This window comes from Protomyctophum bolini (genome assembly GCF_963924005.1).
Source record: "Protomyctophum bolini genome assembly, chromosome: 11".
NCBI lineage: Eukaryota > Metazoa > Chordata > Actinopteri > Myctophiformes > Myctophidae > Protomyctophum > Protomyctophum bolini.
Window position 1 is genome coordinate 44,996,851 of NC_137872.1, and position 26,440 is coordinate 45,023,290.

At 42.1% G+C, this 26,440-nt stretch overlaps 2 protein-coding genes and 1 long non-coding RNA gene across 4 annotated transcripts in view; 2 read left to right on the forward strand and 1 right to left on the reverse strand.

The window, feature by feature from the left end:
* Positions 1–1,643: 1,643 nt before the first annotated feature.
* On the reverse strand, positions 1,644–2,818 carry LOC308323986. The gene is made up of 3 exons (XR_013964861.1): positions 2,614–2,818; positions 2,270–2,346; positions 1,644–2,092 (listed from the first exon to the last, which is right to left on the reverse strand). It is a non-coding gene; the product is annotated as an uncharacterized lncRNA (long non-coding RNA).
* A 5,069-nt stretch (positions 2,819–7,887) lies between these two features.
* On the forward strand, positions 7,888–21,722 carry ddx47 (DEAD (Asp-Glu-Ala-Asp) box polypeptide 47). The gene is made up of 12 exons (XM_080776738.1): positions 7,888–8,030; positions 8,470–8,563; positions 14,414–14,602; positions 15,677–15,748; positions 15,861–15,979; positions 16,590–16,661; positions 16,849–16,965; positions 17,229–17,375; positions 18,329–18,466; positions 19,070–19,140; positions 19,672–19,801; positions 20,533–21,722. The coding sequence occupies exons 1-12, from the start codon at positions 7,890–7,892 to the stop codon at positions 20,698–20,700; spliced, it is 1,458 nt and encodes a 485-aa protein (XP_080632864.1). The 5' UTR covers positions 7,888–7,889; the 3' UTR covers positions 20,701–21,722.
* A 923-nt stretch (positions 21,723–22,645) lies between these two features.
* LOC308324606 (myosin-10-like) overlaps positions 22,646–26,440 on the forward strand; it is a 158,440-nt gene continuing 154,645 nt past the window's right edge. The window contains exons 1-2 of one of the 2 annotated variants that reach the window (XM_080776736.1): positions 22,646–22,912; positions 24,451–24,792. In XM_080776736.1, coding sequence (XP_080632862.1) covers positions 24,682–24,792 — 111 coding nt within the window. In that variant the 5' untranslated portion in view covers positions 22,646–22,912; positions 24,451–24,681. Of the gene's footprint in view, positions 22,913–24,356; positions 24,793–26,440 lie in introns of both variants that reach the window. The other variant, XM_080776735.1, reaches the window with a different exon arrangement.

The window sequence follows — 26,440 nt, forward strand, 5'->3', positions numbered from 1 at the left end:
TGATGATTGAAAATAAATGTCCACAAGTGTAGGCAGTAGAAGTATAGTAAAGTTATAATCATAATTATGCATTATACTAATAATGCATACTAACTTGTATCAAGACGGTTATAATATTGTAGTGATCTATTTCAAAATGATATAGAGCACCGACGTCCTGACGTAACTCGCTCATCCCGACGATTCCCCTGGTTCGCGGAAGTAATTTCTCTATGGAGAATAACATGGGGTGATCTTAATATCGTCTACTATAAGGACAATACTATAAGGACAATATATAAGGACAATTGTGTGTCTCTGTATCCCCTGCTGAAAAATCCAGCATAGACCAGCATAAGCTGGACCAGCAACTTTCTTGCTGGTCTTAGCTGGTGACCACCTTTTGCTGGTGACCAGCTTTAGAGTGTGTTTTGGACGCCATCTTGCTGGTCTTAGCTGGTGACTGACCAGCTAGGTTTTGCTGGTCCATGCTGGTTTAAACTGGTAGCTGGTCACCAGTTTATGCTGGTCTTAGCTGGTATTTTGATGGTTTTGCTGGTCACCAGCTTATGCTGGTCACCAGTTTATGCTGGTCTTAGCTGCTATTTTGATGGTTTTGCTGGTCACCAGTTTATGCTGGTTTTAGCTGGTGACCAGCTTATAGTTTGTTTTGGGTTTAGGCTTAGGTCTTGCTGGTGAATTTCAGCCAGGGTCCCATGGTATTAAAAAATCACACCTGTGTGAAGTGAGGGGCACTAATATATTAAGTCTAAAGTGTGGGTCATGACCGAAAGAATAAGGTCGCGAATACAAGCAGCCGAAATGAGTTTTCTTCGACGGGTGGCTGGCATCTCCCTTAGATCGAGATAGGGTGAGAAGTTCAGTCACACGAGAGAGACTCGGAGTAGAATTGCGTGCTCCTTCGCCTGGAAGGAGTCAGCTGAGGTGGTTCGGGCATCTGGTTAGGATGCCTCTCGTTCGCCTACCTAGGGAGGTCCTCGACGCACGCCCCACTGGGAGGAGACCCCGGGGCAGACCAAGGCACAGTTGGAGGAAATACATCGACTCACTGGCCTTGGAACGTCTCGGAATCCCCCAGGAGGAAGTCACTGATGTTGCTCTGGAGAGGGAAATCTGGAGCACTCTGGTGGAGCTGTTGCCCCGCGACCAGACTACGGATAAGGGGTTGAAGATGGATGATTAGGTAGCTACCGTAGGTCGTATAGGTACTATATTGCAAACAAATAAAGTAAGACCAAATCCAGGTTACAAGTTCTAATACACTGCATTTTATTCAAGCTGCACATTAAATGTAAAATACACAAGCTTCAAATACTGTTTAACAAATAAAATAAATAATGACAAATTAATTAGATGTAAAATGTGCTTACATAAAATAAAAAGTAGTAAACACTAACAAATAAGTATACATAAAGCAAATTATAAATAAAATAAATAATATATGAACAGAATGCGTCAGACCTTAAAATGCAAAAATAACTTAATTTCGTCAAACACACACACCATCACAGAGCCTTCATTTAATCAAAGAGACACACACACACACACACACACACACACACACACACACACACACACGTATAACAAGTGAAACAACATATATAATTGTCAACAACACACTTGACTGTTTTTGACACTTTGACAGTCTTTCAGGATTTCTAAAACAAAATGTACACTCCAGAATTATAAGAGGCCCAGTCCAGTGGCAAAGTCCTTGCTTTTTAGCTGACTCTCTTCAAGTGGCCATCCAGACATGGAGAGAGAACACTGACTCCTACATACATGCTACTCATAGATGGAGTTGTACATTATTTTTACTGTGACAGGAAGTTTGCCTGCATCCTTCAATTTCAGAACAACACACTCCAAAAAGGTCAGTGTCTTTTTCAGTCCTTTAGGGTATTGGATTCTGAACACAAAATATATGCACAGTAGGAGTCCCAGTGCCATTGAAATGTCCACACTCTCCTCTGTGATTACCTGGTCATCCATCGACAGCATGATGTGGTCATATTTCTTGGGGTGACCCTCCCTGCAGCCTTTCAGGATCATCTTTTGGTGTCGACATGTCAGTGCTGGTCTGAGCTTGGCCCTGGGGAGAGGGAATACAATTAACCATCAGAGAAACGCACACCCTCTGGCTAGTCTCCTGCAGAGCCACTGTGTCAAAAACAGAAACAACCATATGATAATATAAAAACTAATGCAATAATACAATGTGCTTCAATTACATAGTGCTTCTCACACTAGTGAACGGTTCATGTCTCACCTCAACTTCAAACAGCAACTCTGGTTTCTCCTTGAATAGTGCAGGCAAGAGCAGAATTGCTGCTTCCGATTGGAGGCCTTAATAAAAGAAATACAATAATTTATTATAATAATGTTATTTTCATAATCCTTTAAAATCACAAGAACAAATGTCAGTCAAGTAGTGAGTGAGTGATTCACTTTTGTAATCTATAAATCAAACAAGTTCTACAGATTAAAGTAAATTTATTGCATAAAATTGTTGAAAAATACAACACATTGGACCTTTAAATGTATCAGCATAAAGGTCCCAACGTTCATTCTGCACAAACTAGTTTTCAGCTAAAACAGATTGACAGTTTTTACCATGGTGCTTGGATTAACCTCAGCTGTCTCTGTCTGACGAGGTCGCTTCCTTCCAGTCCATTTTTCTGTTATTCGTGCCATTTCATTGTTAGACACAAGTAGCTTCCTTTCTTTTTTAAATTTATTATGCAGTGAATCAAGCATGGCATCCTGTGAAACAAAGTTTTTCAAGTTGTTAAAGATGAATAGAAACACTAGAATTGCATCTCTTACTAGAAAACCCTTAATAGAAAGTATGGGGGGAAAAGTGCCCCTATTCTGAAAATAGCAGATCTACAAGCTCACAACGTGTCACACTGCAACACATTGTGAGCTTATCATTTTGATTGATTATTGTTGGTCGAGAGAATTGGTGTAGAATGTGGAAAAAGAGCAAACTAGGAATAGAGCTGACCCCAGTCTAACAAGTATTAGTTTACCAAGTATAGCGCTCAGTTTCAGTGGTTAACAGTGGCTACGTTTACATGAGCAGTTAAATCCCCTTTTCATTCCGAATAGAAGTTCAATCCTATTAAACGTTGTTATGTAAACACCTACAAAAACTTACATCCGAATGAAAACGCTCGATGCGATCTAAAAACCATTCCGATGTCACTGGCCGGATTACTCCGATTTTCAATGCGATTGAAAGAAATTTGACTCATGTATACACTGCTTCGGATGTAAATTCATTCTGGTCTTTCTGAGCATGCTCCAAGGCGCTCATATCCAAGGCGCGCCGTCGGCGCCGAGGAGTTTGCACATAGAGCGCGTTATTTCGTTCCTTTTTTCAGATCCGAAATCCACAAAAAAAACGTGGAGCAGCAGCAGATGAGATACCCCTGATCTGTGTGTGTGTGTGTGTGTGTGTGTGTGTTCAACGGTCTCTCTCTCGCTCTCTCAAAAATAACGAGCGACCCGATACAATAATAATCATCAGTGTTGCGTTGCGTGCCCTGGCCGTGCTGTAGATACAAAGTAGTAGTACAAATAAAAACGAGATGATCACCTTCCCAGCGGAGAAGCGGAGCCGCAGCGGGTGGGGAAAAAAAGACGGTTAACACTAAACATATATGCCCGCGCCGCCCCTATCCAACCAGCAGCCTCAAAGCTACTGCGGAATGAAATGATGGGATTTCAAAGTATCGTCTTTCGTCTGTAATATGTTTGTATTGTTGAGACGGTCACAATGAATGAACTGCCTATATTTTATGTGTCCAACAGATGGCGTAGTTTCACGGGAATTAACATGTATCATGTCTTCTATCACTTCTCCATATAAACACTCATTCGGAATGACCATTTCCCATGTAAACTCGCGTCAAAAAACATTACATCGGATGTATTTTATTCGGAAGTATTTATTCGGAATGATCACCCTTCATGTAAACGTAGCCAGTGACACATAATAGAATTGTACCGATACAGGTAACAACATGAACAAATAAAAACTTACATAGCCAGACCCAATGCTTTCCCTGAGGAATGGGTAGTCCAGGTTTAGGGTTGACTGAAGTTCCACATACTGAAAACGAGTTAGGAACCTAAAAAGGAAAATCAAACAGTAGTAGTGTTGATATTAGCCATAATAATTAGACACTGACAATTGACACATTTCCAGACAACGTCACATATAGTACAAGTTAAGAACTATGTGCGCGCAGGTCGTGGGCAAAATAAACCGATCGCTCATTATATGCAATGTAAAAGTGGTCACAGCACTGACGTGTAAAAATGCATCCCATCAAACTTTCAGATGCTGTTTTTCTCCCAGTGTGGAAGAAGAATATTTAGGGTGGATGTTTACTGCGATCCCTTGCTCTTGAAATATACGGCTTGTTTTATGTTGTTAAGTATACAGTAGACTAGAGTACATGAATGGACCCCTACAATGACTGGTCAGTTATGATGATGTACCTTTTCTCTCTCAAATGAAAATAAACTCTCCTCACTATTTGCAACATCCTGTGTGAGGTGGATTGTTCATCTGACATGGATACTTCTATGATGAATCTTTACATACTGATACAGTGCAGTGCCATGACAATTAATCAAGTTAGAATGGCATACGTAGTAGAAACGTATACATTGTTGTCTTACTGAGGCGGTTAAAAAGAGTCTGGATCAAAAGACTTCGTCGTTTTGTTTTACTTGCACTCTGTCTATAGCCATCCTGCAGCACTGGTGGAATCACCAAAGAGGTATCTGGATGAGAACTTGGTTGGCTGGCGTGATCGCATGATGTTCTTATTGTATGTACATAACATAAAATAATAAATACTGGTAGATAAGTAGAGCAACTAACTTAACATTATATTACTCATGTTGGCTATTCAACATAATATCTGGTCGCAAGCCCAATTTTGCACCAGTGATTCCCATAGGAGATTTGTGGTAGGCTATTAATTCAAAATTAATCAGGACATTTGACAAAGTTTCAAGGAAAATAGCTATAGCCAATCTACAAACGCACAGCTCATTGCAATGCACTCAACATTTCTAACATATAACTTTGGTGTACTCATTATGCCCATGGGTTCACATTCTGGCAAGTGGACTAATATATCAAAATAGATTATCTACACCAGCCGCCCTAAACAAGTCACTATATGCGACCGTTGTGAGCATGTCAATAGGGTATTTTCACTATATGAACTTATAATTATGCGGCTGCCCTATATTGAAAATAGCCGACCTACAAGCTCACACGTGTCGTGACGCCAGGGTTGACATGACAGTTGTAAATTAATAATGGGCCTGATATCGTTTAAGGCTTACATTAAAAATACTCAATATATTTAAACCCGTCTTCAAAGCAACCACACCAAAACACGGTACAAAATAGACCCTCCGCCGCGGTTCCATGTGCTATGGGACAAGTAGAAATGCAAACAAATAGCAAATTACCTAAATAAAGTTTCCCCTGTGACATAACAAAACGGAGTTCTTTGCCATTTAATAAACAGTAATACACTCACCTCAAAAACGCCGGTCAAACCTGGGTATACTTCTACTTCCTTGAAGAATAAACTGCTGAAAGTGGGGGTCCGTCGGTCCGAGACGTGACGCAGTTTTTTATTATTTCCTCTTCTAGAAAAGTGGAAATTTCAAAGCTCGCGCTAAGGACAGTCAGTGTACGCCATAGAGTTATTAGTGTACGCTTGTCGAAAACCAACAGATATACAAGCTCATTCAGCGTTGCAACGCGACGAGTTGTTAGCTTGTATATCTTAACATGAAACCGTGACGTGGAGTCAACCAATAACAAAGAAGCAGTTTACGTCTTGCTTGTGTGTGCGCGTGCGTGCGTGCATGTGCGCGCGCATATCACTCCCGTCTCCCATAAGTTCCATAGCAACACCAGCGCCTGTGAGTGTGTGTGTGTGTGTGTGTGTGTGTGTGTGTGTGTGTATTTATCACTCCCATTGTAACAATAACCAATAATATATATATATATATATATAAATATATATATATATATGTATATATATATATATAGGCCTATATATATATATTATAGGCCTATATATATATCTATATATACCGGTATGCCTATTATACACACATAATATAGGCCTAATTTAATTGAAGGTCGCAATTATATTATTATTATTATTATTATTATTATTATTATTATTATTATTATATGATTATTGAAGGTTAACTATAGAAAAACTATTGTGCTCGTGACATCATTATGACATCATCAGGGATGATAGTAAATCAAGGATTATATAGTAAATGCGACCTGCTATGGAGATCCTGATGTCATCAATATTAGTATATGGATGTATGTCAGAACCTGACATTCCATGTTGATCGTTCCCCATCCGTCCTTCCTCTTCGATGTCTCCCTTTTGACTGATACCTGTCCATTTAAACTCTAGACGGGCCTGCCCCAAAGTTATAAATGCAGCCTCCTGGGCTCCGAGGGACTTCCAGACTCGTTAGCCCGGCAGCCGGCGAAAACAAGAGAGAACAGGCCTGAAAATGAAGTCCCGGCCCTAACTGGACCCTCATCAAACCCTGTACACTCAAGACACTGCCCCCGCTGCCACCCTTAGATCTCCATATATGGAGCTGACCTGTTCTAACATTCCATATGTTGATCTGACCTCATCAAACCGTGCACTCAAGACACGCTCCATATATGGCCAGTGCACACGACCTCGCCCTCAGGCGTCTTACTGGTATAGTTGCAACCATAGGCCACAGATTACTATGAAAACCTGAGAAACATGTCAGTCAGTGACTCCGTCGCACCACCATATATGGCCGTCAGTCCGTCACGCCTACAGTATATACAGTATGGCCGTGTCCATACAACACTGTCAGTGAGGGAGAAGACTGGATCAGCACCTAGATCATCATGCTCCATAAATGGAGCTGACATGTTCTGACATTCCAAATGTTGATCTGACCTCATCAAAAGCCAGTACACTCAATACACCAGCTACCAGCTTGGCTTTGCTGGTCTGTCCAGTCATTAGACCAGCTAAATCCAGATGGTAAGCTGGTTTTTGTTGGTCAGTCCACCATTTGACCATCTACCAGCTTGGCTTTGCTGGTCATCTGGCCAGCCAGCTGGCTCACCAGCATGCGACCAGCAGAATCCAGCCTTCGACCAGCTAACCAAATACACTGACAAATGAGCCAGACCAGCTGACCAGCATGTCCAGCCTGGTATACCATCTAAACCAGCCTAAGACCAGGTAAAACCAGCTAAAACCAGCTAAAACCAGCAACCATCATCAGCTGGTTTTTGCTGGATTTTTCAGCAGGGTCGTTTGCAACAGTCAGTCACTCATATATGATACAGTCTGCTTCTAGCGAAAATCTAACTAATTCAGCAGCAGTAACATTAGCGTTTTCTCTCAGTCAGTTGATTCTTCATATCCATATGAGTGAAGCGGCCGGGGTGACATGTTTATTTTTCAAACACAGTTGTTATTATGAGGGGCGGGCGATCTAAAATCGCCTCAATGGGGATTTCAATTCAACTAAACAAATACATGAACCTGGGGACTGACGTCCTCTACTGAAAGTGACGTGACTGACGTCAGACTCTATAGTTGCTGGGCCGTCGATGTCTGAGACAGACACTACAGTACTACAAATTATGAATTACGGCTCTTGAATATTCTATTTCTTTGGGCAGTAGGGCCATACTTTGCTTTCTGGGTTTACCGCAATACTATCGGAAACTTCAAGTTCCACAATCCTTTGCGTTTGCACGCACGTTTCCGCATTTGCGCAGAGGGAAGTTCTCGACAACAGTACACACGTTGGAATACAGCATGGCGGACGTACAAGAAGACAGTGCTGCGACGATAACAAATAAAACACTAGAAGGATCGATTAGTGATGATGATGATGATGATATCAGTGACGATAGTAGCGCTGAGAATGTTGAGCAAGTGAAGACCTTCAAGGACTTGGTACGTTTTTTTTCTGGCATGCAATATAAAGGATCATTTTATTTTACTTTTCATGGACGGCTAACGTTAGCTGCAGCTGAAAACACAACTCGGCTATTAACTTATCTATGCTATCCAAACGAAACACTCGTCTCCCTGACACTTTTTAAACAACACTTATTTCAAGCAAATTGTCTCATCATTTGTGTTGATTGATTGATGAATGTATTAACAGATTGGAGAATTACAGTACATTCCAAGCACAACTCAAGACAAAACTGTTTACTGTTGACGACACCATGTAGCATTACACTTGTTTACAATAGGGCCCACCATGTTCAATTATTCATAACAATTAGACGTACACATGACATAGCCTACTCTATATAGCAAAATAAAATTGTGTTTGATTTGACGTCAATCATGGCACGGATGATCATGATGTCTGCTCAATCAACAGGGAGTCACAGAAGTGCTCTGCGAAGCCTGTGATCAGCTGGGATGGAAGATCCCCACCAAGATTCAGATAGAAGCCATCCCAGTGGCCCTGCAAGGTGAGGCAATCAGGCAACATGCTACAAAACATGATCTGTATGTTAAAGCGGGACTGACACGCCCCTCGGGAAGCTATTAAGGCTATTAACGCTAGCATCTAGATTGTGACGTACTTACGGGCCAGCTCAATTTGACCAATAAAATTGATCTTGTATCTGGTCTAAATGTCAGAGCGGCTCTGGGCTCTGCGAGTTAGCGTTCCTGGTGGCTATCAACTCATGCTAGTGGTTTTGAGGTCACTTTTAGCTTCATAGCTGGGTAAAAGTTTGGTGGAAAAATTAATTTCTTGCTCTAAAATATTCATTAGAATGATATTGAGTTGACGTGTAAGTTTTGGCGTAAACTGTTGCATAATCGCAATTTCGCGTGACGGGTTCCATCGTACCTATCTTGTCTATCTGTCTCCCCCGCTCCCCATGCGCTCAACCACGGCTAAGTGCTGAGCCCGGAGCCCTGGAGCTTCACAGCCAGTTTACCACTGGTCTGCCTGTCTAGCGACACTGCGCCAGGCTCTCTCTCTCTCTCTCTCTCTCTCTCTCACACACACACACACACACACACACACACACACTCACTCACTCACTCTCTCACACACACCGATATGGGGGGGCGGTCTCTCTCTCTCTCTCACACACACACAGGTTCAGGGAGGCATGGCCGATTATCGCATGGGTGACAATTTGACAAAGCTTTGTAAATAATAAACACAACTCTTCGCGTTCACAACAGCTATACACAGGCTAAAACATATCGATATAATCCATTTGGTATTAAAATGAACGTCACCCCACTTGATCTAGTAAGAGTATAATATCTGTTCCAACGTGGGCTTTGTGACATACTGTACAAAGAAAATGTGTGCTGTAAGCCCTTACTTTTCTATGGAGATAAAGACTAATCATTGTGTATATTCCTGCACTATACCTGCATCGAGTGATCTTGGTACATAGAAGTTGATCTATTGAAGATTCTGACCTTCAAAGTACATCATTTTTGTTTTGATTGTATTGCTGTATTGTTCTTTCTGCTTTGGCAATGTAAACGTATGTTTTCTCATGCCAATAAAGCCCTTTGAATTGAATTGAAAGGCACAGATTCTGTGCGCGGGTAAAGTGCGCGGGGCATCTGAGCAATCATACCAAGTTGATTATATCGATATGTTTTAGCCTGTGTATAGCTGTTGTGAACGCGAAGAGTTGTGTTTATTTACCAAGAGCATCGGATCCGTCATCCATTGCAACTGCAAGACGGCGAGACGCGGTGTGTGTGTGTGTGTGTGTGTGTGTGTGTGTGTGTGTGTGTGTGTGTGTGTGTGTGTGTGTGTGTGTGTGTGTGTGTGTGTGTGTGTGTGTGTGTGTGTGTGTGTGTGAGAGAGAGAGACTAGCTGGCCGCAACCGCAGCAGGAACCGCTGTTCTGGTAGGGCAGACTAGCCTGCTATAGCCCCATAATGGAGGGATCGGCTGTAATGAATAAATTGGACAGAGCAGCAGTAATTGGAATAAATAAATGCATGTTGTCTTGTGTTCTTATCTTCTCGGGGCTATTGTTAATGCATGTTCAAAATCAATCAGCAATTTGACCTAAATATTCCCATTTCATATTTATATTATGGCGACGAGTATAGTCACTCATGACGGACAATCGGACATAATATATATGAAACAGTCAGTAAAGTGGAATGAATCACAGCATTATATCGCCCCTTGCTGCAGAATGGAAAAGAATGCAGAATCTTTACATGGCTTAGAATCTAGGACAAGTAAAGTAGAGTAGTAGACATAAAAATACCCCCCTCACAATCAGAACAATGACGGTGCGACTAACTGTTTCACACCTGTGGCTATTGGCTAAAACATTCCTGTAGCCTGAATGATTATGCAAACACTGTAAGTACTGTAAACACGTTTTCAATTTCAATAAATCGTGAGCAAATCTGTAAACATTAACAAACAAAGCAGACATTTTAATACTGTATTGAATAGTTTTTGTGCTTGTTACAGTTCTACAAAGTACAAACTATTAATTTAATACAGTTTTCGGACTCGGTGAGTTGTCTCCCTCTGAGACCCTAAAGAGAGAGAGAGAGAGATATACGGAGGGAGAGAAAAAAAACCCAAAACCACCCCCACCTCCTCTCGCAATCTCCCCGTTCTGAAGTGCCTTGTGTCCGGCCAGAGTTCAAGGCTTACCGCGGCCCGCGATTCTCATGAATTCATTATGCATAAACAAACATTTCACATGTTCAAACAATGTTGTGTGTGTGTGTGTGTGTGTGTGTGTGTCTGCGTGTGTGTGTGTGTGTGTGTGTGTGAGAGAGAGAGAGCCTGGCGCAGTGTTGCTAGACAGGCAGACCAGTGGTAAACTGGCTGTGAAGCTCCAGGGCTCCGGGCTCAGCACTTAGCCGTGGTTGAGCGCATGGGGAGCGGGGGAGACAGATAGACAAGATAGGTACGATGGAACCCGTCACGCGAAATTGCGATTATGCAACAGTTTACGCCAAAACTTACACGTCAACTCAATATCATTCTAATGAAGATTTTCGAGCAATTCTTTTTTTTTATGATACTTCCACCTAGTATGACGCAAAAAGTGACCTCAAAACCACTAGCCTTTAGTGCGCTAGCCACTCAGCTCGCCTAGATGCTAGGTCACGTCAGAGCCTGAGATATAGTCACGTGTCGTTTGAAACCGTTTTCATTCAGACCACGTGATGTACCTTATCAGCAATGTTAATCTCGGGCCGGGACACTCCCCCTTTAAGGTGAATGCCAAATGATAGCCTAAGGCCCAATCCCAATTCGTTTTTTAACCCTACCCCTCAGCCCTTGCCCCTTCCCCTTGTCCCTACATAATGAGTGTCAAGGGGTAGGGAGATAAATCATCCCCCTAGGAATTGGAACGTCCCTAAATATTGAACGTCCCTTGTAGATATTGATATACAACCTGTTCTCAGAAAATAGCTGATCTGCAAGCTCACTACAGGCCAGTGGTCCCCCAAACTTTGATGGCATTTCTGTCTCTAGGACCCCCAATTTATATTGTAATATCAATTTCAATTAACTCTGAGTGTACAAACTATCATTTAGCCCATAACCCACTTTGGAAACTGCTTTCCATTTGATTTAAGCTGTAGAGATGGAACCTAAATATAACATTGCTGTGGTTATGATGAAATAAATATATTGTAATTTTGTCTCATGTTGGTAGCCCACCATGCAGAATGTAATTCAGCTAGATATAGCTCATTCTGACACCTGCTCAACAGTTGTACCTGATTCATTGATTATTGTATTAACAGTTTGTATAGCATGGGTACAGATATAGGGTTAGAAAAAGGAAAAACAATTTACAGTATAGAAAGAAGGGGCTGTGGTCACTGGTCATTGTTTTTAATATTAAGAACAGAGTAACTTTCTATCAATGAAAATGCCATCGTGATTCATCTCCATCCAATGTACAGTCTGCAGTGCAGCTTGCAATCTGTTCCATAGTTGGTTTGCCTGGGGGAAAAAACAACAAGCATTGCTAATTAGTTATGTAAGTTTTGCAACTTGTGGGGATTAGCTTAACATTGGTCATGATAAAACCATAGCTATCACTGCAGCGAGTAGCCAACGTTATGCAGCGTCAGCGTTATGTAGGTAAAGTAGGCTATTTCACGGCTTTTAAGAGCTCCAAAGGTTGACATATCGTGGTCTGGGGGGTCGGACTGATGCCTGCTAATAAGCTAGCTTGCATCCGAGTTGTATCACCGGCGCACCGGCGATAAATAAAAAAGAATAAAGCGCCGATGCAGCGCCAAATGAATGGGTAACGTTGTATGAATGCAACGCCGTATCATATCGTTAGTTCATGTGAGGTAACGTTAACCTTTGCTAGAGATTGCGATATTTTTGCCGATGCAGATTGTTAATACATTCAAATAATATTGGTTATTATAATATTTTTCCATAATAAAGGACATTAAAGGCTTCTTACCTCGTCCGCTTTCAGCCCTCAGTGATTTTGCTCCGTTTTAAGTCCCGTCGCGACATCCCTTCAATCGAAGGGGATTCTACCCCTCGCCCTTGGCCCTACCCCTCCATCCAAAGACAATTGAGAAAACCCTTCCCCCTCACGTGAACGCGCATAAGCAAGGGCAAGGGCTAAGGGCCAGGACGAAGGGAGGAATTGGGATTGGGCCTTAAGATCTATCCATTTAGGCCTGACATCAATATATATATATATAGTTATATAGTTTTCTGAAAAACCCATGTTTCTATGTCAGTGGGTTCTCAAACATATTCATGTCAAGGACCCCAAATATATATATATATATGACATTGGCCGCCGACCCCCATCTGAAAATATGTTGTTCCAGGGACCCTCCCAGTAGCAAAGATTTGAGTTAAAAACTCGCTCTGTAACAATATATATTCAAAGATTTCAGGCACATTTTCACGATTTAAAAAAAATAGCAGATCTACAACTTGTAGATCTGCTATTTTTCAACAGCTAAAGTGTAACATAATGGTTGAAACACCAAAAGGGGTTCCTGCCCAAAATGGGTTAAAGTCCCGTAGATGTATTTCTCTACGAGAGTTTTAAGTGTCCTCACTCCTGTGTTAAGCCAAAGGGTCGCCATGACAACTCCATGTAAGCAAGGAGTTGCATGGTGACCATTTGGTGTGGTTTGGTGTCCTTGGACTCAGGTCAACGTGCAACAGGACAGATCACACCGCTGGCACAACGCTAAAACCGCCTCCACTCTTTGGTGTGGTTAGGGCTTTACAGTACACTGCAGAAATGGTAAATGGTGTATTTATATAGCGCCTTTATCCAAAGCGCTTTACATAGATTGTGCATTACAGATTCACCCATTCACACACATTCATACACAGATGGCGGCGGAAACCATGCAAGGCACATCAGGAGCAATTAGGGATTCAGTGTCTTGCTCAAGGACACTTCGACACCAACTCTGGGGGAGCCCGGGTTCGAACTGGCAACCTTGCGGTTCCCATCCAGCCACTCTACCCCTGAGCCACCGCCGCCCCTAGACAGAGACACCATTTCAGAATTAGCAACTCCGAACATGTACAAATGCAAAATATAAGGTGCTTATACCCTCTTGCCCCAAATGTTAGAGAGGTGGCAGGAGTTCTCGTGCAATATATTAGTCTGTCGTTTTCAATAAAGAGGTGTTTTAGTCCCATAAGTGGCCAAAGGCCATTACCCCTCCTCACTTCCTGTTTACGTAAAGCGCAATTCCGGACGTGCCACCATTGGAAACTTCCGACAGAATTGGACACTTATGTGACTAAAATTAATCTTTATTGAAAACTATGGACCAATACATTGCACAAGAACTCCTGCCACCTCACTAACATTTGGGGTAAAAAGGAGGTGAGCACCTTTTTATAGTTTGGATTTGCTCAATCTGAAATGGTGTCTCTGCAGTGTACACAGGGGTGAGGGCACTTAAACTCGTAGAGAAATACATCTACGAGAGTTTACAGTGCCGCGCTACGAGCTTGTAGATCTGCTATTTTTGGAAAATGTGGCGCAAATCTTTGAATATTCTTTCAGAGCGAACAGTTTTTACTCAAACCTTTGCTTCTGGGGGGTCCCTGGAACAACATATTTTCAGATGGGCGTCGGTATATTTCTGGGGGTCCTTGACATGAAAATGTTTGAGAACAACTGACATAGACACTTGGGTTTTTCTGAAAACTCTCAGGATTTAGAAGACATTTGTAGAATCGTCCTCTGTTCTAAATGGGTTAAATATTAGGCTATACAAATGAGTCCAGTAAACTCACTCTGTTCCTTGACTTCCTTCCTTCCGCCCTCTCCATCCTTTACTCAGGGAGAGACGTTATTGGTCTGGCAGAGACGGGTTCAGGGAAAACTGGCGCCTTTGCGTTGCCTATCCTCCAGTCTCTACTCTCCTCAGCACAGAGGCTTCACACACTGGTTCTCACCCCCACCAGAGAGCTGGCATTTCAGATTGCTGAGCAGTTCGAGGCCCTGGGCTCCAGCATTGGCGTCAAGTGTGGTACGTACGTGTGTGTACAGCATCATTCAACGACTCACTGCAGATGCAGACGGTGCTGTCAATAAAGTCAAATCTAAAGATGAAATAAAAATGTATAATGAGCATGTGATTTTATATTTTTCATTGTTTGTGGAATAAGGCTGTCCCCCAAACCTTCAAAAGTGTGGACAATCGCTCGTTACATTGGCACTCAAATTAACTCAATGAATGGGCTCGAACCTTTTTCAATATATTTTTTAACAGCAAAAATAGGCTATTATATCAGGATGTCCACCCCCGTCCTGCTAAAGCCTGACAATACAATAATCCTGATTTCCGACACCAAATGAATGTAATCTCTCTGACATGTAATCTCTCTCACAGTGCTCTTTCGTGCAGACAGGATCTGGATCAGTACCTGTAAATCTGTCTTGATTAAGAGCGTCTGCTAAATGCCTAAATTGCATACAAACTGCTAGATAAACGTGTTGTAGTTTGATTAAACTGTACATAACGTGCAATGGAAAAAAGCTATCAAAAGCCCACTTTACATGATCCAGCACGACCAGCAGCTGTAATTAATTAGTTTCATGGATTACCTTGCTTTCTGTGGGCTGTGAAGAATGATCTTGCAAATGTTATTATCCCCCCCAAATAAGGGGGCCTAACTGTATGAGGCCTAACTGTAGGTAATTACAATGCGCCATTAAGCTTCATTAACTGTTTATTTTTGCGGCTGGAAGCGCTGTTAAGTTTCGTATTTTATGTGTTGCATCATGCTGAAAATATCCCATCTGCAAGCTCACAACACGCCGCATCTACAATGCGCTGTGAGCTTGCAGAACGGCTACTTGCAGGACGAGAGTACTCAAGACTTGTCTTCACAGATAAACTGTGCAATGTTGCTCGGAAGGTTCGGTGCTCGAAGGTAAATTTTTCAATTTCATTAAAAAGAATAGTTTGGATGTCTGCTCGAATATCCCCACCGAAGCTCGAATCCTAAAAAGCAGGTCTAGGGGACGGCCTTATAATGTGGAATAACTGTGTAGTTATGTGTAAAGAGCTAACCTCCTTTGATGTTCATGTTCATTCCAGCTGTCATAGTTGGAGGAATTGATATGATGTCCCAGTCCTTGGTGCTTGCTAAAAAACCACACATTGTCATTGGTAAGACAACACCTTGCAATGCTATAAATCCCATATCGACGCAGTGCTGAAAAGAGCCTTTTGATGAGGTATTGATGGTCTACATTGTGTCTGTGTGTGCGTTTGTCTGCAGCCACCCCAGGGCGCTTGATAGACCACATGGAGAACACCAAGGGTTTCTCCCTACGAGCCCTGAAGTTCCTGGTGATGGACGAGGCAGACAGAATCCTCAACATGGACTTTGAGACAGAGGTGGGTATTGTAAACCATAGATATAAAAAAGAATGGATGCCTAATTGGTCATCGGAGCGACGTGAGGGCGGAAGTGCGGAATGCACACTACGCCACGCTGCCACTCAAGTGACCACTAGCAGATCTACAAGCTCGTAACTAACATAGCAAATAACATATATTTTTGGGGGTTCTTGACATGAAAATGTTTGAGAACCACTGACATAGAAACATGGCTTTTTCAGAAAACTGTCAGGATTTAGAAGACAGTTGTAGAATCGTTCCCAGGTCTAAATGGGTTAACATCACGGCCTCCAGGATATCCGAGCCTGGTTGAGCCACCCAATGCAGCCTGTGCCTTAATTATGTATTTACTCTGCAGCCCTAAAGTCACAACTGCTGCAACAACGCTCCACAGCCTAGGAGCACCTGTTGTGCAATCCTCGATTTTGCCCAAGAGTGAGACGTCATCGAAAATCTCCCTCCCCTGTTTAGCAGACGACGAAACGAAAATCTTAAAACATGAATAACTCGCGATCTAATTCATCCCATCTAATTATCTAATTATTCCTTATTAATTATCATTATTATCTACGTAGTTAATGTTTCCTTGCTCATTCTTTTTATCCAGGTGGATAAAATACTCAAGGTGATCCCCAGGGACAGACGCACCTTCCTCTTTTCTGCCACCATGACCAAAAAGGTACAGACTTCTTCATAGTAAATATGAACCCATTCTGGACGGGAACCCCTTTTGGTGCATTATGTTATACTTTAGCTGCTGAAAAATCATGAAAATGTGGCACAAATCTTTGAGAATATATACTGTGTATATATACATGTTTTTTTGTGTTGGTTTTCCTTCCAATTTCAACGTATTTCTGCCACAGGTCCAAAAACTGCAGAGAGCAGCGTTGAAAGATCCCGTGAAATGTGCTGTAAACACCAAATATTCCACCGTAGAAAAACTGCAGCAATACTACGTCTTCATACCTTCTAAATACAAGGTATTTAACACAATGATATGCAATTGAGGTTGAAAAGAATATTAATTACATTTTTTAATTGCATTTTTTTATAAAGAATTGCCTTTTTCTAGCGCTTTTCCAAGTGCTCAAAGCGCTTTACAATGGTTAAATAATTCATACATTGGGAAGGTAATTATGAAGCTAATTGGCCAATTGTAATTGTCCAATCAAAGGGCTTTGCTTAAATGAAAGTACAGTTGGCAGCATGGGTTTATGACTTTGTGTTGGGTGTGTTTTGGCAGGACTGTTACCTGGTGTCCATTCTGAATGAACTGGCGGGGAACTCCTTTATCATTTTCTGCACCACATGTCACAGTGCCCAGCGGGTGGCGCTATTGCTAAGGAACCTGGGAATCACTGCTATCCCACTGCATGGCCAGTTGAGTCAGGTAAAGATCACATCAGGGCACCTTGGAGTCACATACTCTTTACACACTTTAACCCATTCTGGACGGGAACCCCTTTTGGTGTTTTAAGCATTATGTTATACTTTAGCTATTGGAAAAATAGCACATCTATAAGCTCATAGCGCGGCAACGAGTGACACACTACGAGCTTGTAGATTTGCTATTTTTTTTTAAGTTTGTGAAATCGTGTGCAAATCTTTGAATATATACTCTTTCACAGCAAACATACTCTTTCACAGCAAACATTTTGGGTCGGTGGCCTATTCCATATCATTTTGTGGGTCCTTGTTATGAAATAGTTTGAGAACCAATGATTTCTTCTGAAAACTCATGATTTAGAAGACATTTTGTAGAATCTGCTTCTTAAAGGGTTTAATTACTTTAGAAGGAGGATCGATGGAATAACTTTCTTTTTTTTCTTTTTTTTTTTTCTTTCTTTCTTTCTTTCTTTCTTTCTTTTTTTTTTTTTTATTATTATTTTCCAGTTCATACGCCTCAGGTGTTATGTAAAATACTGCAACAAGTACGTTGAACAAGCTGACACCCACAAACAAGCTTGTAGGTCTGCTATTTTTTCAAAGTTGTGAAAATGTGGTGCAAATCTTTGAATATATATGTCAGAGCGAACATTTTTAACTCAAATATTTGCTTCTAGGAGGACCCTGGAACAACATATTTTGAGATGGGGGGGGGGGGGGGGGGGTCCGTACTGGCCCAATACAGATAATTCTGGGTGACATCCTTGACATGAAAAAGTTTGAGCACTGCACAACTGACATAGAGACATGGGATTTTCAGAGAACTATTAGGATTTAGAAGCCTTTTTTTAAATCGACATCAGTCCAAAACGTTGTCGGCCCCCCCAAAACCAATTGCACTGCAGTATTGATTGACTAAACCACCCCCCTCTTGTCTATTTCTGTCTGACCTGTCAGAATAAACGTCTAGGCGCACTGAACAAATTCAAGTCCAAGTCCCGGTCGGTGCTCCTGGCCACTGACGTGGCATCCCGAGGCCTGGACATTCCACACGTCGACTGTGTGATCAACTACGACATCCCCACTCACTCCAAGGTACCCGAGTGTTCACATGCAATGTATCAGAACACTCGTACATTTCCATTTTAGTTTTAGTCATGGTCTTTGGAATAAAACTTATATTTTAGTCACCTGTGGAATGTTTTAGTGTTGGACTAGTTTGAGTCGACTAAATCTACAGTTGATCTTTGTAGACTAAAATGTATTTTGTCTGGCCTTGATGCCATCGTAATGACTGATTTTACACTCGTAGCCGATCTACGAGCTCACAACGCGTCGCGACGCGTTGTGTGCTTGTAGATCTGCTATTATCAGCATGCAACCAAGTGTGAAGCTCTTGTCCACTAGTCCCTTCCTAACATTTTAGTCTAGTTTTTATTTGTTGACGAAATTGTCAGTATTGTTTCAGTCATCGTAGCTTAGTTTTCATTTCGTTTTCGCCAGTGAAAAAAGGTAGTCGACGGACATTTTGCGTCATATTATTAGTCGACGAAATCAACACGGATTACACTGTGTCCTGTTCTTGCTCTCTCTCTCTCTCTCTCTCTCTCTCTCTCTCTCTCTCTTTTACTTACTAAAATAATATGACAGGTGACCTTGCCTAACTAATTTGTGTGTGTGTCTGTCTGTCCATCTCAGGACTACATCCACAGAGTCGGGCGAACGGCCAGAGCAGGGCGGTCTGGGAAATCCATTACTTTTGTCACTCAGTAAGAACCGTTGGTTTTTTTTTAACCCATTTTGGGCGGGAACCCTTTTGGTGTTGTATATTTGTTATAGTGTAGCTATTGAAAAATAGCAGATCTACAAGCTCATAGCGTGCCACCGAGTGGCACGCTACGAACTTGTAGGTCTGCTATTTTTGAAATATCGTGAAAATGTGCCTCAAATCTTTGAATATATTATTACAGAATGAACATTTTAACTCAAATCTTTGCTTCTGGGGAGGTCCCTGGAACAACATATTTTCAGATGGGTGGGCGGCGGAGGCATATTCCATATAATTTTGGCGTCCTTGACATGAAATATTGAGCACCACTGATACAGAAACACAAGGTTTTTCAGAAAACTGTCTTATTTTTTTTATGTCGACGTCAGGCCTAAATGGTTTAATTGAACTGGTGCCACCGACTGTCCCAAGCATAAACTTGGTTAATATTTTCCTGGAGTCTCATTGTATCAACGTCACATGGTTTTTATGATGACTGATGTCATTACTGAGCATCTACTTAACCCTATAGGTATGATGTGGAGCTGTTCCAACGCATTGAAACCCTGATTGGAAAGAAACTCCCTGCTTTCCCGACCCATGAAGAGGAAGTGATGATGCTGGTGGAGAGAGTCAGCGAGGCCCAGAGATATGCCAGATTAGTAAGTCCTAAGATGATATATTTCTGGGTACAGGCTTTAGTTCCGACCTACTCATACTATTGATCCGAAACCTCAATCCCTAACCTAACCATAACCGCAAGCACGGGAGCAGTGCATGTCGGACCATCGCATTTTCGCATCGCATCGCGTGTCCCCACGCTTCGGACCTTTGGTGTGTCGGATCTGCGTGTGCACCCCATATTTCTGATGTCTCGCCTGACATAAAAATACTGCAGTTGAAGGACCACTTTTCAACCTATGTTCATATAATAGGTCCCCACTAATGTTCATGATAAAATGTCACAATTTATTTTTCCTACTCGGTCTGTGTCTCATAGGAGGGCTGCATGTTTAGATTTTTATTATCGTGAGAACGATGGCTTCCATTTTCACATTGCAAGTTTTCAGGAATAGAAAGCCTGCAGTTTATATTAGCTTGGAATACCCATCGATGATGTCACTGGTGGACAGGCTTCTGAACTGTCCACAGCCCTCCTATGAGACACAGACTGAGTAGAAGAAAATGGTGCTATTTTATCATGATTATTAGTGAGGACATTTCATTGTGAAAAGTGGACTTTCCGGACATTGTTATGATCTGAATGAACATGTTTTGCTTCCATTCAGGACGGGAGGATTTTGTTGTTTTAAGCATTATGTTATACTTTAGCTATTGGAAAAACAATCTGTCTCGTGTCTAAATGGGTTAACGGCTTAAATTCCTTCCTCAGGAGATGAAGGAGCACAGCGACAAGAAGAAGAGGCAGCGAGGGGGAGATGGAGATGCAGACGACACGGAACAAGCCAGTGGAGTCAGGAAGAAGGTGAAAGGAGGACCAGGAAGCAGTGCGACGAGGGGAAAGAAAAAGGGGGGCCCAGCATTCCGGGGAGGACGCTGACCTCCCCCTTGTCCATGTAATAAAACTGTACATACTGCTTTATTTTATTGACCATAGACGTTAACTCTCTTGCTCTTCTTCCTACTCTGGTTTTGAAGTTGGAGCAACATGGAAGGACTGCACGTTAGTCCCACATCCCGTTAGTCTGATATACGTGGCCGGTTATGATTTTTCTATTAATTTGGTCATTAAGGTCCACAGAAGTTACGGCCATTTTTGTATACCACACCATAGACGATATATATGGCAACATTTTCCAAATTTCATTATGCTTTAAGTAGCATGTGACATGTCAAACTAGGGTGAATCTGAATCCATTCCAAGCCTTCGTTTTGCACAAAAAACACACTCCTTGGGCTAGAAAACGGCCATACCGTCATCACAAAAATGTGATGAGGTCAGCACATTTATTTGGGCAAGTGGCTATGCTCTAATTTAGGCCAAGGAGTGTTTTCCGTGCAATGCTTGGAATGAATTCAGAATCATGAAAACCCCCTGGCTTGAGCAGGCCTCATTCTGTGGCTTTAATGACCAAATGAATAGAAAAAACACAAATAAAAAGTACATGACACCACAGGTTAAACTCTATTCCTTGAGCTGTTGGGCCTGTGGCCCTCAACTAAAGACTCACCCTGTGCTTTCCGCAAACGATTAGGGTTAGTAATGTCGGAATTACGAGCTGTCAGACTAATGATGAAGGCCCAATAAGATGAATGCCTGTCTATAGTTGTTACCATCCATAAGGACATTTCATATGAACGAGAGAAAATGTTCACCGACCTGCCCCCCACTCACTGACATATTTCCGTTTGTAATAAAAGGGTCTCTATAAAACCAAAGCTTGTGCATGTTTTTTGTTTGATGAGCCACTGTGCAATGTGCATGGCATGATGCAATGTTACTTTTCAGACACAGGGGGGAGATGTTTGAGCAGTGCAGTCTGAAATTCTGAATACCTGCAAGCTATAGAGCAGGGCTAGGCCATCTTAGGCTCCAGTGCCAACATTGGCACAAAGGAGGGTGATCACTGGTACACTTGTAAGTGTGCGAGACAGTATTTTTGGTTTTAAATAAACTTTTTAAAAATGCAGTCAAATAAATTAAGTCCCTCTCATTTGTGTGTAAATTACATCCTGCATTCTACATTCGTTAAAACTGAATTCTTATTGCCCTGAGTAATGATCATTATAACAACGTGAAAGAAAATATTTAAAAAGAAGGAAAAACTTTTGTGCACAAGCAAAATAAGTTGGAAATTGTCCACGTGGTGTCATTAAAATTAATTAATGTTCATATGGCACACTGATCTAGAAAATAAAAACATGGCACTTAATTTAAAAAAGGTCGCAGACCCCTGCTATAGAGAATACTATAGGCGTAAATGTCCATCTGCTTTGAATTGAGTGTTTACTATGAATTATTTGGAGTTGCAGAAACAGAAGAAAGCCTGCAAATTATATGGTATTGCTTCATCGTAAAACTATAATGTTGTACCTTACGTGACATTTAGCAATCAATTAAATTGACTGGTGGTCTGTGGCTCAAATGCCAAATAAATAATGGGCCCTGATATGAAAAGGGTCGGAAAACACTGCTATGCATGCAAATAAAAGTACGGTATTAAAGTTAGGTGCTGTTGGGGGTTGGTGTATTCCATCCAATAGTGTCTCGGGGAAGAGAGACCTCATCCAGTGGGTGTCTGCAATGCGTAGATATAAATTACATAGAGAAGTCACGCGCGTCTCTTGCATGGTGCAAATTTGTTTTGGGGTAAAATAATTCGTAGTAATTTGCAAATGTACTTTCATGGAATCATCATACGCCAGCTTTCACGCGTTAGCATAGATGTGTGTGCCCTATAATCTACGATCGGATTAATTGATGTTATTGTTTATTCCATCAATGTTCTTCTATATCTATAGTGTGCCATGTTGTCGTAGGCGGGGGAGCAACAGCGGTCAAGTCTGCACGGTTTAGGAGGGGCCCCAATGTGGAGGGGGCTGTGTCTTTGGGTGGTGCATACCAAAAAGCCCCAATACATGCCTGCCCTGCCTGCCCTGCATTTATACACTGTGGAGCTAGCAGCTATAGTTGTTGTACAAAGCCTGGCTGGCTGGCTGGTGGACGGTGTTGTTGTTGGGGGGGTAGAATAGATACGATCGGAATACTTGGACATTACATTCGCCCATCGATTCTTCGCCGAGCAAACCAGGTAAGTTCATGATGGAGATCTGCGGGGATGAATGAATGACCGACAGATCTGCTTGAATGCATTCTCTAGGGGATGGATCACTTGAAAACTTTGGGGTGCTCATCATATAGTCACGTGGGCTTATTTTTTATCGTTTGTATTTTATAAGACGAGTTGAATTAGAATGTTTTTTTTAAATGTATTACTGCGGGTCATCTAAGTTGAGTGAATGTCGCAACAGCACACGCACATTTTGAAGCCAATTGTTTATCTTGTCTTGTTGTGTAAGTGCATGGTTCGCTGGCTGGCCGCTATTTACCAGCCAACTCATTCATTGCGCTTGTTTTGGGTTCTCGCCAATGCAGTGTCATGTGATTCAGTATGCGATATTCAATAGCTGTACATGATTAGATTCAGATATATGACATGGACAACAACATTTGCGTTGGGAATATGTACAAATGGTACTGTATACATATGCACTCCGAAGTGTTGCGACTAGGTCTTGAATTTCGAGCCATACGTCCGTTATGTAGTGCGTAGCTGGGTTCTCAGTATAGTGTACGCACTATGCGCATTGTGTATTCGTACGGGCCATTCAATCATTCTAGTCCAGGATGGATCACTAGTTTTTATCGGTGTTGATCAACAGATTTTTTTTGCATTTCAACAATCCAAAGGAACACATGCCCATATAACAGACGTTATGGTGGCAACTGGCAATATAGACATACACTGGCTATGTGTTCTTTCTTACTGGTATAGGTTTGTGTATGACATGAGATTAGTTAAATGTCATGTTTTTCATCCTGTCGATCTTCCATTGACTAATAGTTACTATTTTGGAATAAGATAGCTACACGGTAAGTGGTTCTCAAAGTGGGGTGTGGGGAGGGACCCTCATGAGGGGGGTCCATAGGGGGTCCCCATAGCCAGATGTGTTAAAAAATGTGTTATAAACATCAATTTAACCCTTTAATTGACCCATACATTAGATGTTTGACAGGTAATTGACATGAAAAAGTTTGAGAACTACTGATCTAACTGAGTGATAACTTGATCATATTATAGCTTTAACTATAATAATAGTAACAATAATAATAATAATAATAATAATAATAATACATCATATAACAGGCATTAAAACTATAGGTATGTGCCGATGAGACATTTTGGCCGATATCGATATCCGATATAATTAATTGCTGTTATGGCCGATAAGTTGATAACCGATATTACCGTCGATGTGATCTCATTCTGTATATTGCCGATGCCGATTCATCTAAAAACAACTATAGAATCGGCCCGATATACCGATGTGTTTGCCAATCAATCTCCCATCACTAATTAAAACTGCTTAAACAAGGACCTCTGCTATGTTTGTTATAGCCTAAATTGTTTCTTCTCAAGGCAATAAGTCCCTACTAAGCTATTCTGCTATATGTGTCCCATTTGCCCCACGCAGGCAGCACCGTTGCTCTGGTAACCCCCCCCCCCCACCCCACCCCACCCCCCCAAACCCCCCCCAGTAAAAAAAGATGTCTCATCGGAACGGGCAGGAGGACCCAGAGCGCTACCTGTTTGTGGACCGGGCCGTGGTCTTCAACCCGGCCTCGCAGGCCGACTGGACCGCCAAGAAGCTGGTATGGATCCCCTCGGAGCGGCACGGCTTCGAGGCGGCCAGCATCCGGGAGGACCAGCAGCGCGCCGCCGGCGGCGGCGAGGAGGTCTCGGTGGAGCTGGCGGAGAACGGCAAGAGGGCGGTGGTCAACAAGGACGACATCCAGAAGATGAACCCTCCCAAGTTCAGCAAGGTGGAGGACATGGCGGAGCTCACGTGCCTCAACGAGGCGTCCGTTCTCCACAACCTGAAGGACCGCTACTACTCTGGGCTCATCTACGTGAGTATTATTATTATACATGTCTGTCTGTCTGTGAGTGAGTGTGTCACGCTGTAACACCACCCGCCCGCCATCAGAGGGCGCAGCTGTATGCACACGCACATGCACACGCACGCACAGACACACACACACACACACACACACACACACACACACACACACACACACACACACACACACACACACACACACACACAGTAGAAAACTTTAAAAAAGAATCACACCCGTGTGAACTGAGTGGTGCAACTCCCCTCTCCCCCTGCCTCTCTCTCTCTCTGTAATTATCAGGCAACAGTGCAACACTATCTCTCTCTCTCTCTCTGTTTCTGGCACAACAGTGCCACTTTTGCCCCTACTGGTACTCTAAACATAGTCGCATAGTCACATGGGTCACAAGGGTGCCATTTTCTTCTTGCCTTGGATGGCAATTGGATGATTTGAGGTTTTTTGTTCAAAACGGGCCAATCCTGCAAACGTTGAAAGCCAATGTTAGCCAATTAGGATGGAAAATGATATATCGGACAGATCTGTCTTGAACACATGACTATAGAGATAGTGTGTAAGCCAATCAGTGTAGAATCTGAGAAATCCAACAGACTCGTCTTGATCACATGACTACAGAGATCATGTGGACCGATTTGTGTGAGATTTGGATTAAATCTGTGCGACTAACATAAGCAATGTGTTTTACAGAAATCGACCTCATGGTGGCGCTATAACCGGCAGATGAGGAGGGATGCGGGGACAATGTTTTCCCATGGCCTCTAGGGAGTGCGCATACATAAGTTGTATACAGATCGATGCAGTTATAGCTAAAAACAGGAATTGGCCTGTTATAGCGCCACCGTGAGGCTGATTTGGGGGAAAGAATTGTGGCATGTCGTCCTCGGCCTAGTGGAAATGTGCGTGTATAATTTCACGGAAATTGCACACTGTGTTTGTGATTTGTGGATTTTTTTCGAAACGGACCAATCGTGTGAGCTTTGGAAGCCAATCTTAGCCAATCAGGATGCATATTAGTCTACAACAGACCCCCCATTTAATGGCATTTATATATCTGGGACCCCCAATTTATATTGTAAAATCAATGTTAAAAATTGTTCCATTTGTACACAGAGTTACAGACTCTCAGAGTTACATAAGGGTCCATTTGGTTACAAACTATCATTTAGCTGGGGACCCCCGGAACTGCCTCAAGGACCCCTGGGGGTCCCCGGACCCCACTTTCTGAACCACTGCTATAAGGCAGGGGTTCTTAGCCCATGGGTCACATCCTCAAATTATTAAAAAATATATATATTTTGTTTTCTTTTGCAACTGAATGGCTGGAAAATGGAAATGAAGAGTTTACATAGTACATGCATAAACTGTCCTTATTGATTATATTTGGTTTCAGTATTCATTTATGATATATTTTCTCTATTATTAAGGTTATTTTTGCAGTCAGACCCCTTTTCCACCGTTGGTTCCCAGTGGGAACCGGTTCAGTTCTTTTTGGTTTTTAGTCCATGAGCCAGAGCTCCAAAATTGGTGGGAAAACTATACCCTATATTAAATTGTTTATAGGATCAATACAAGTAAATTAATACATGATAACCCTTCCACAGTAGTAGCTTTATCATATTTTCGACTATTTTGCATATCTTCC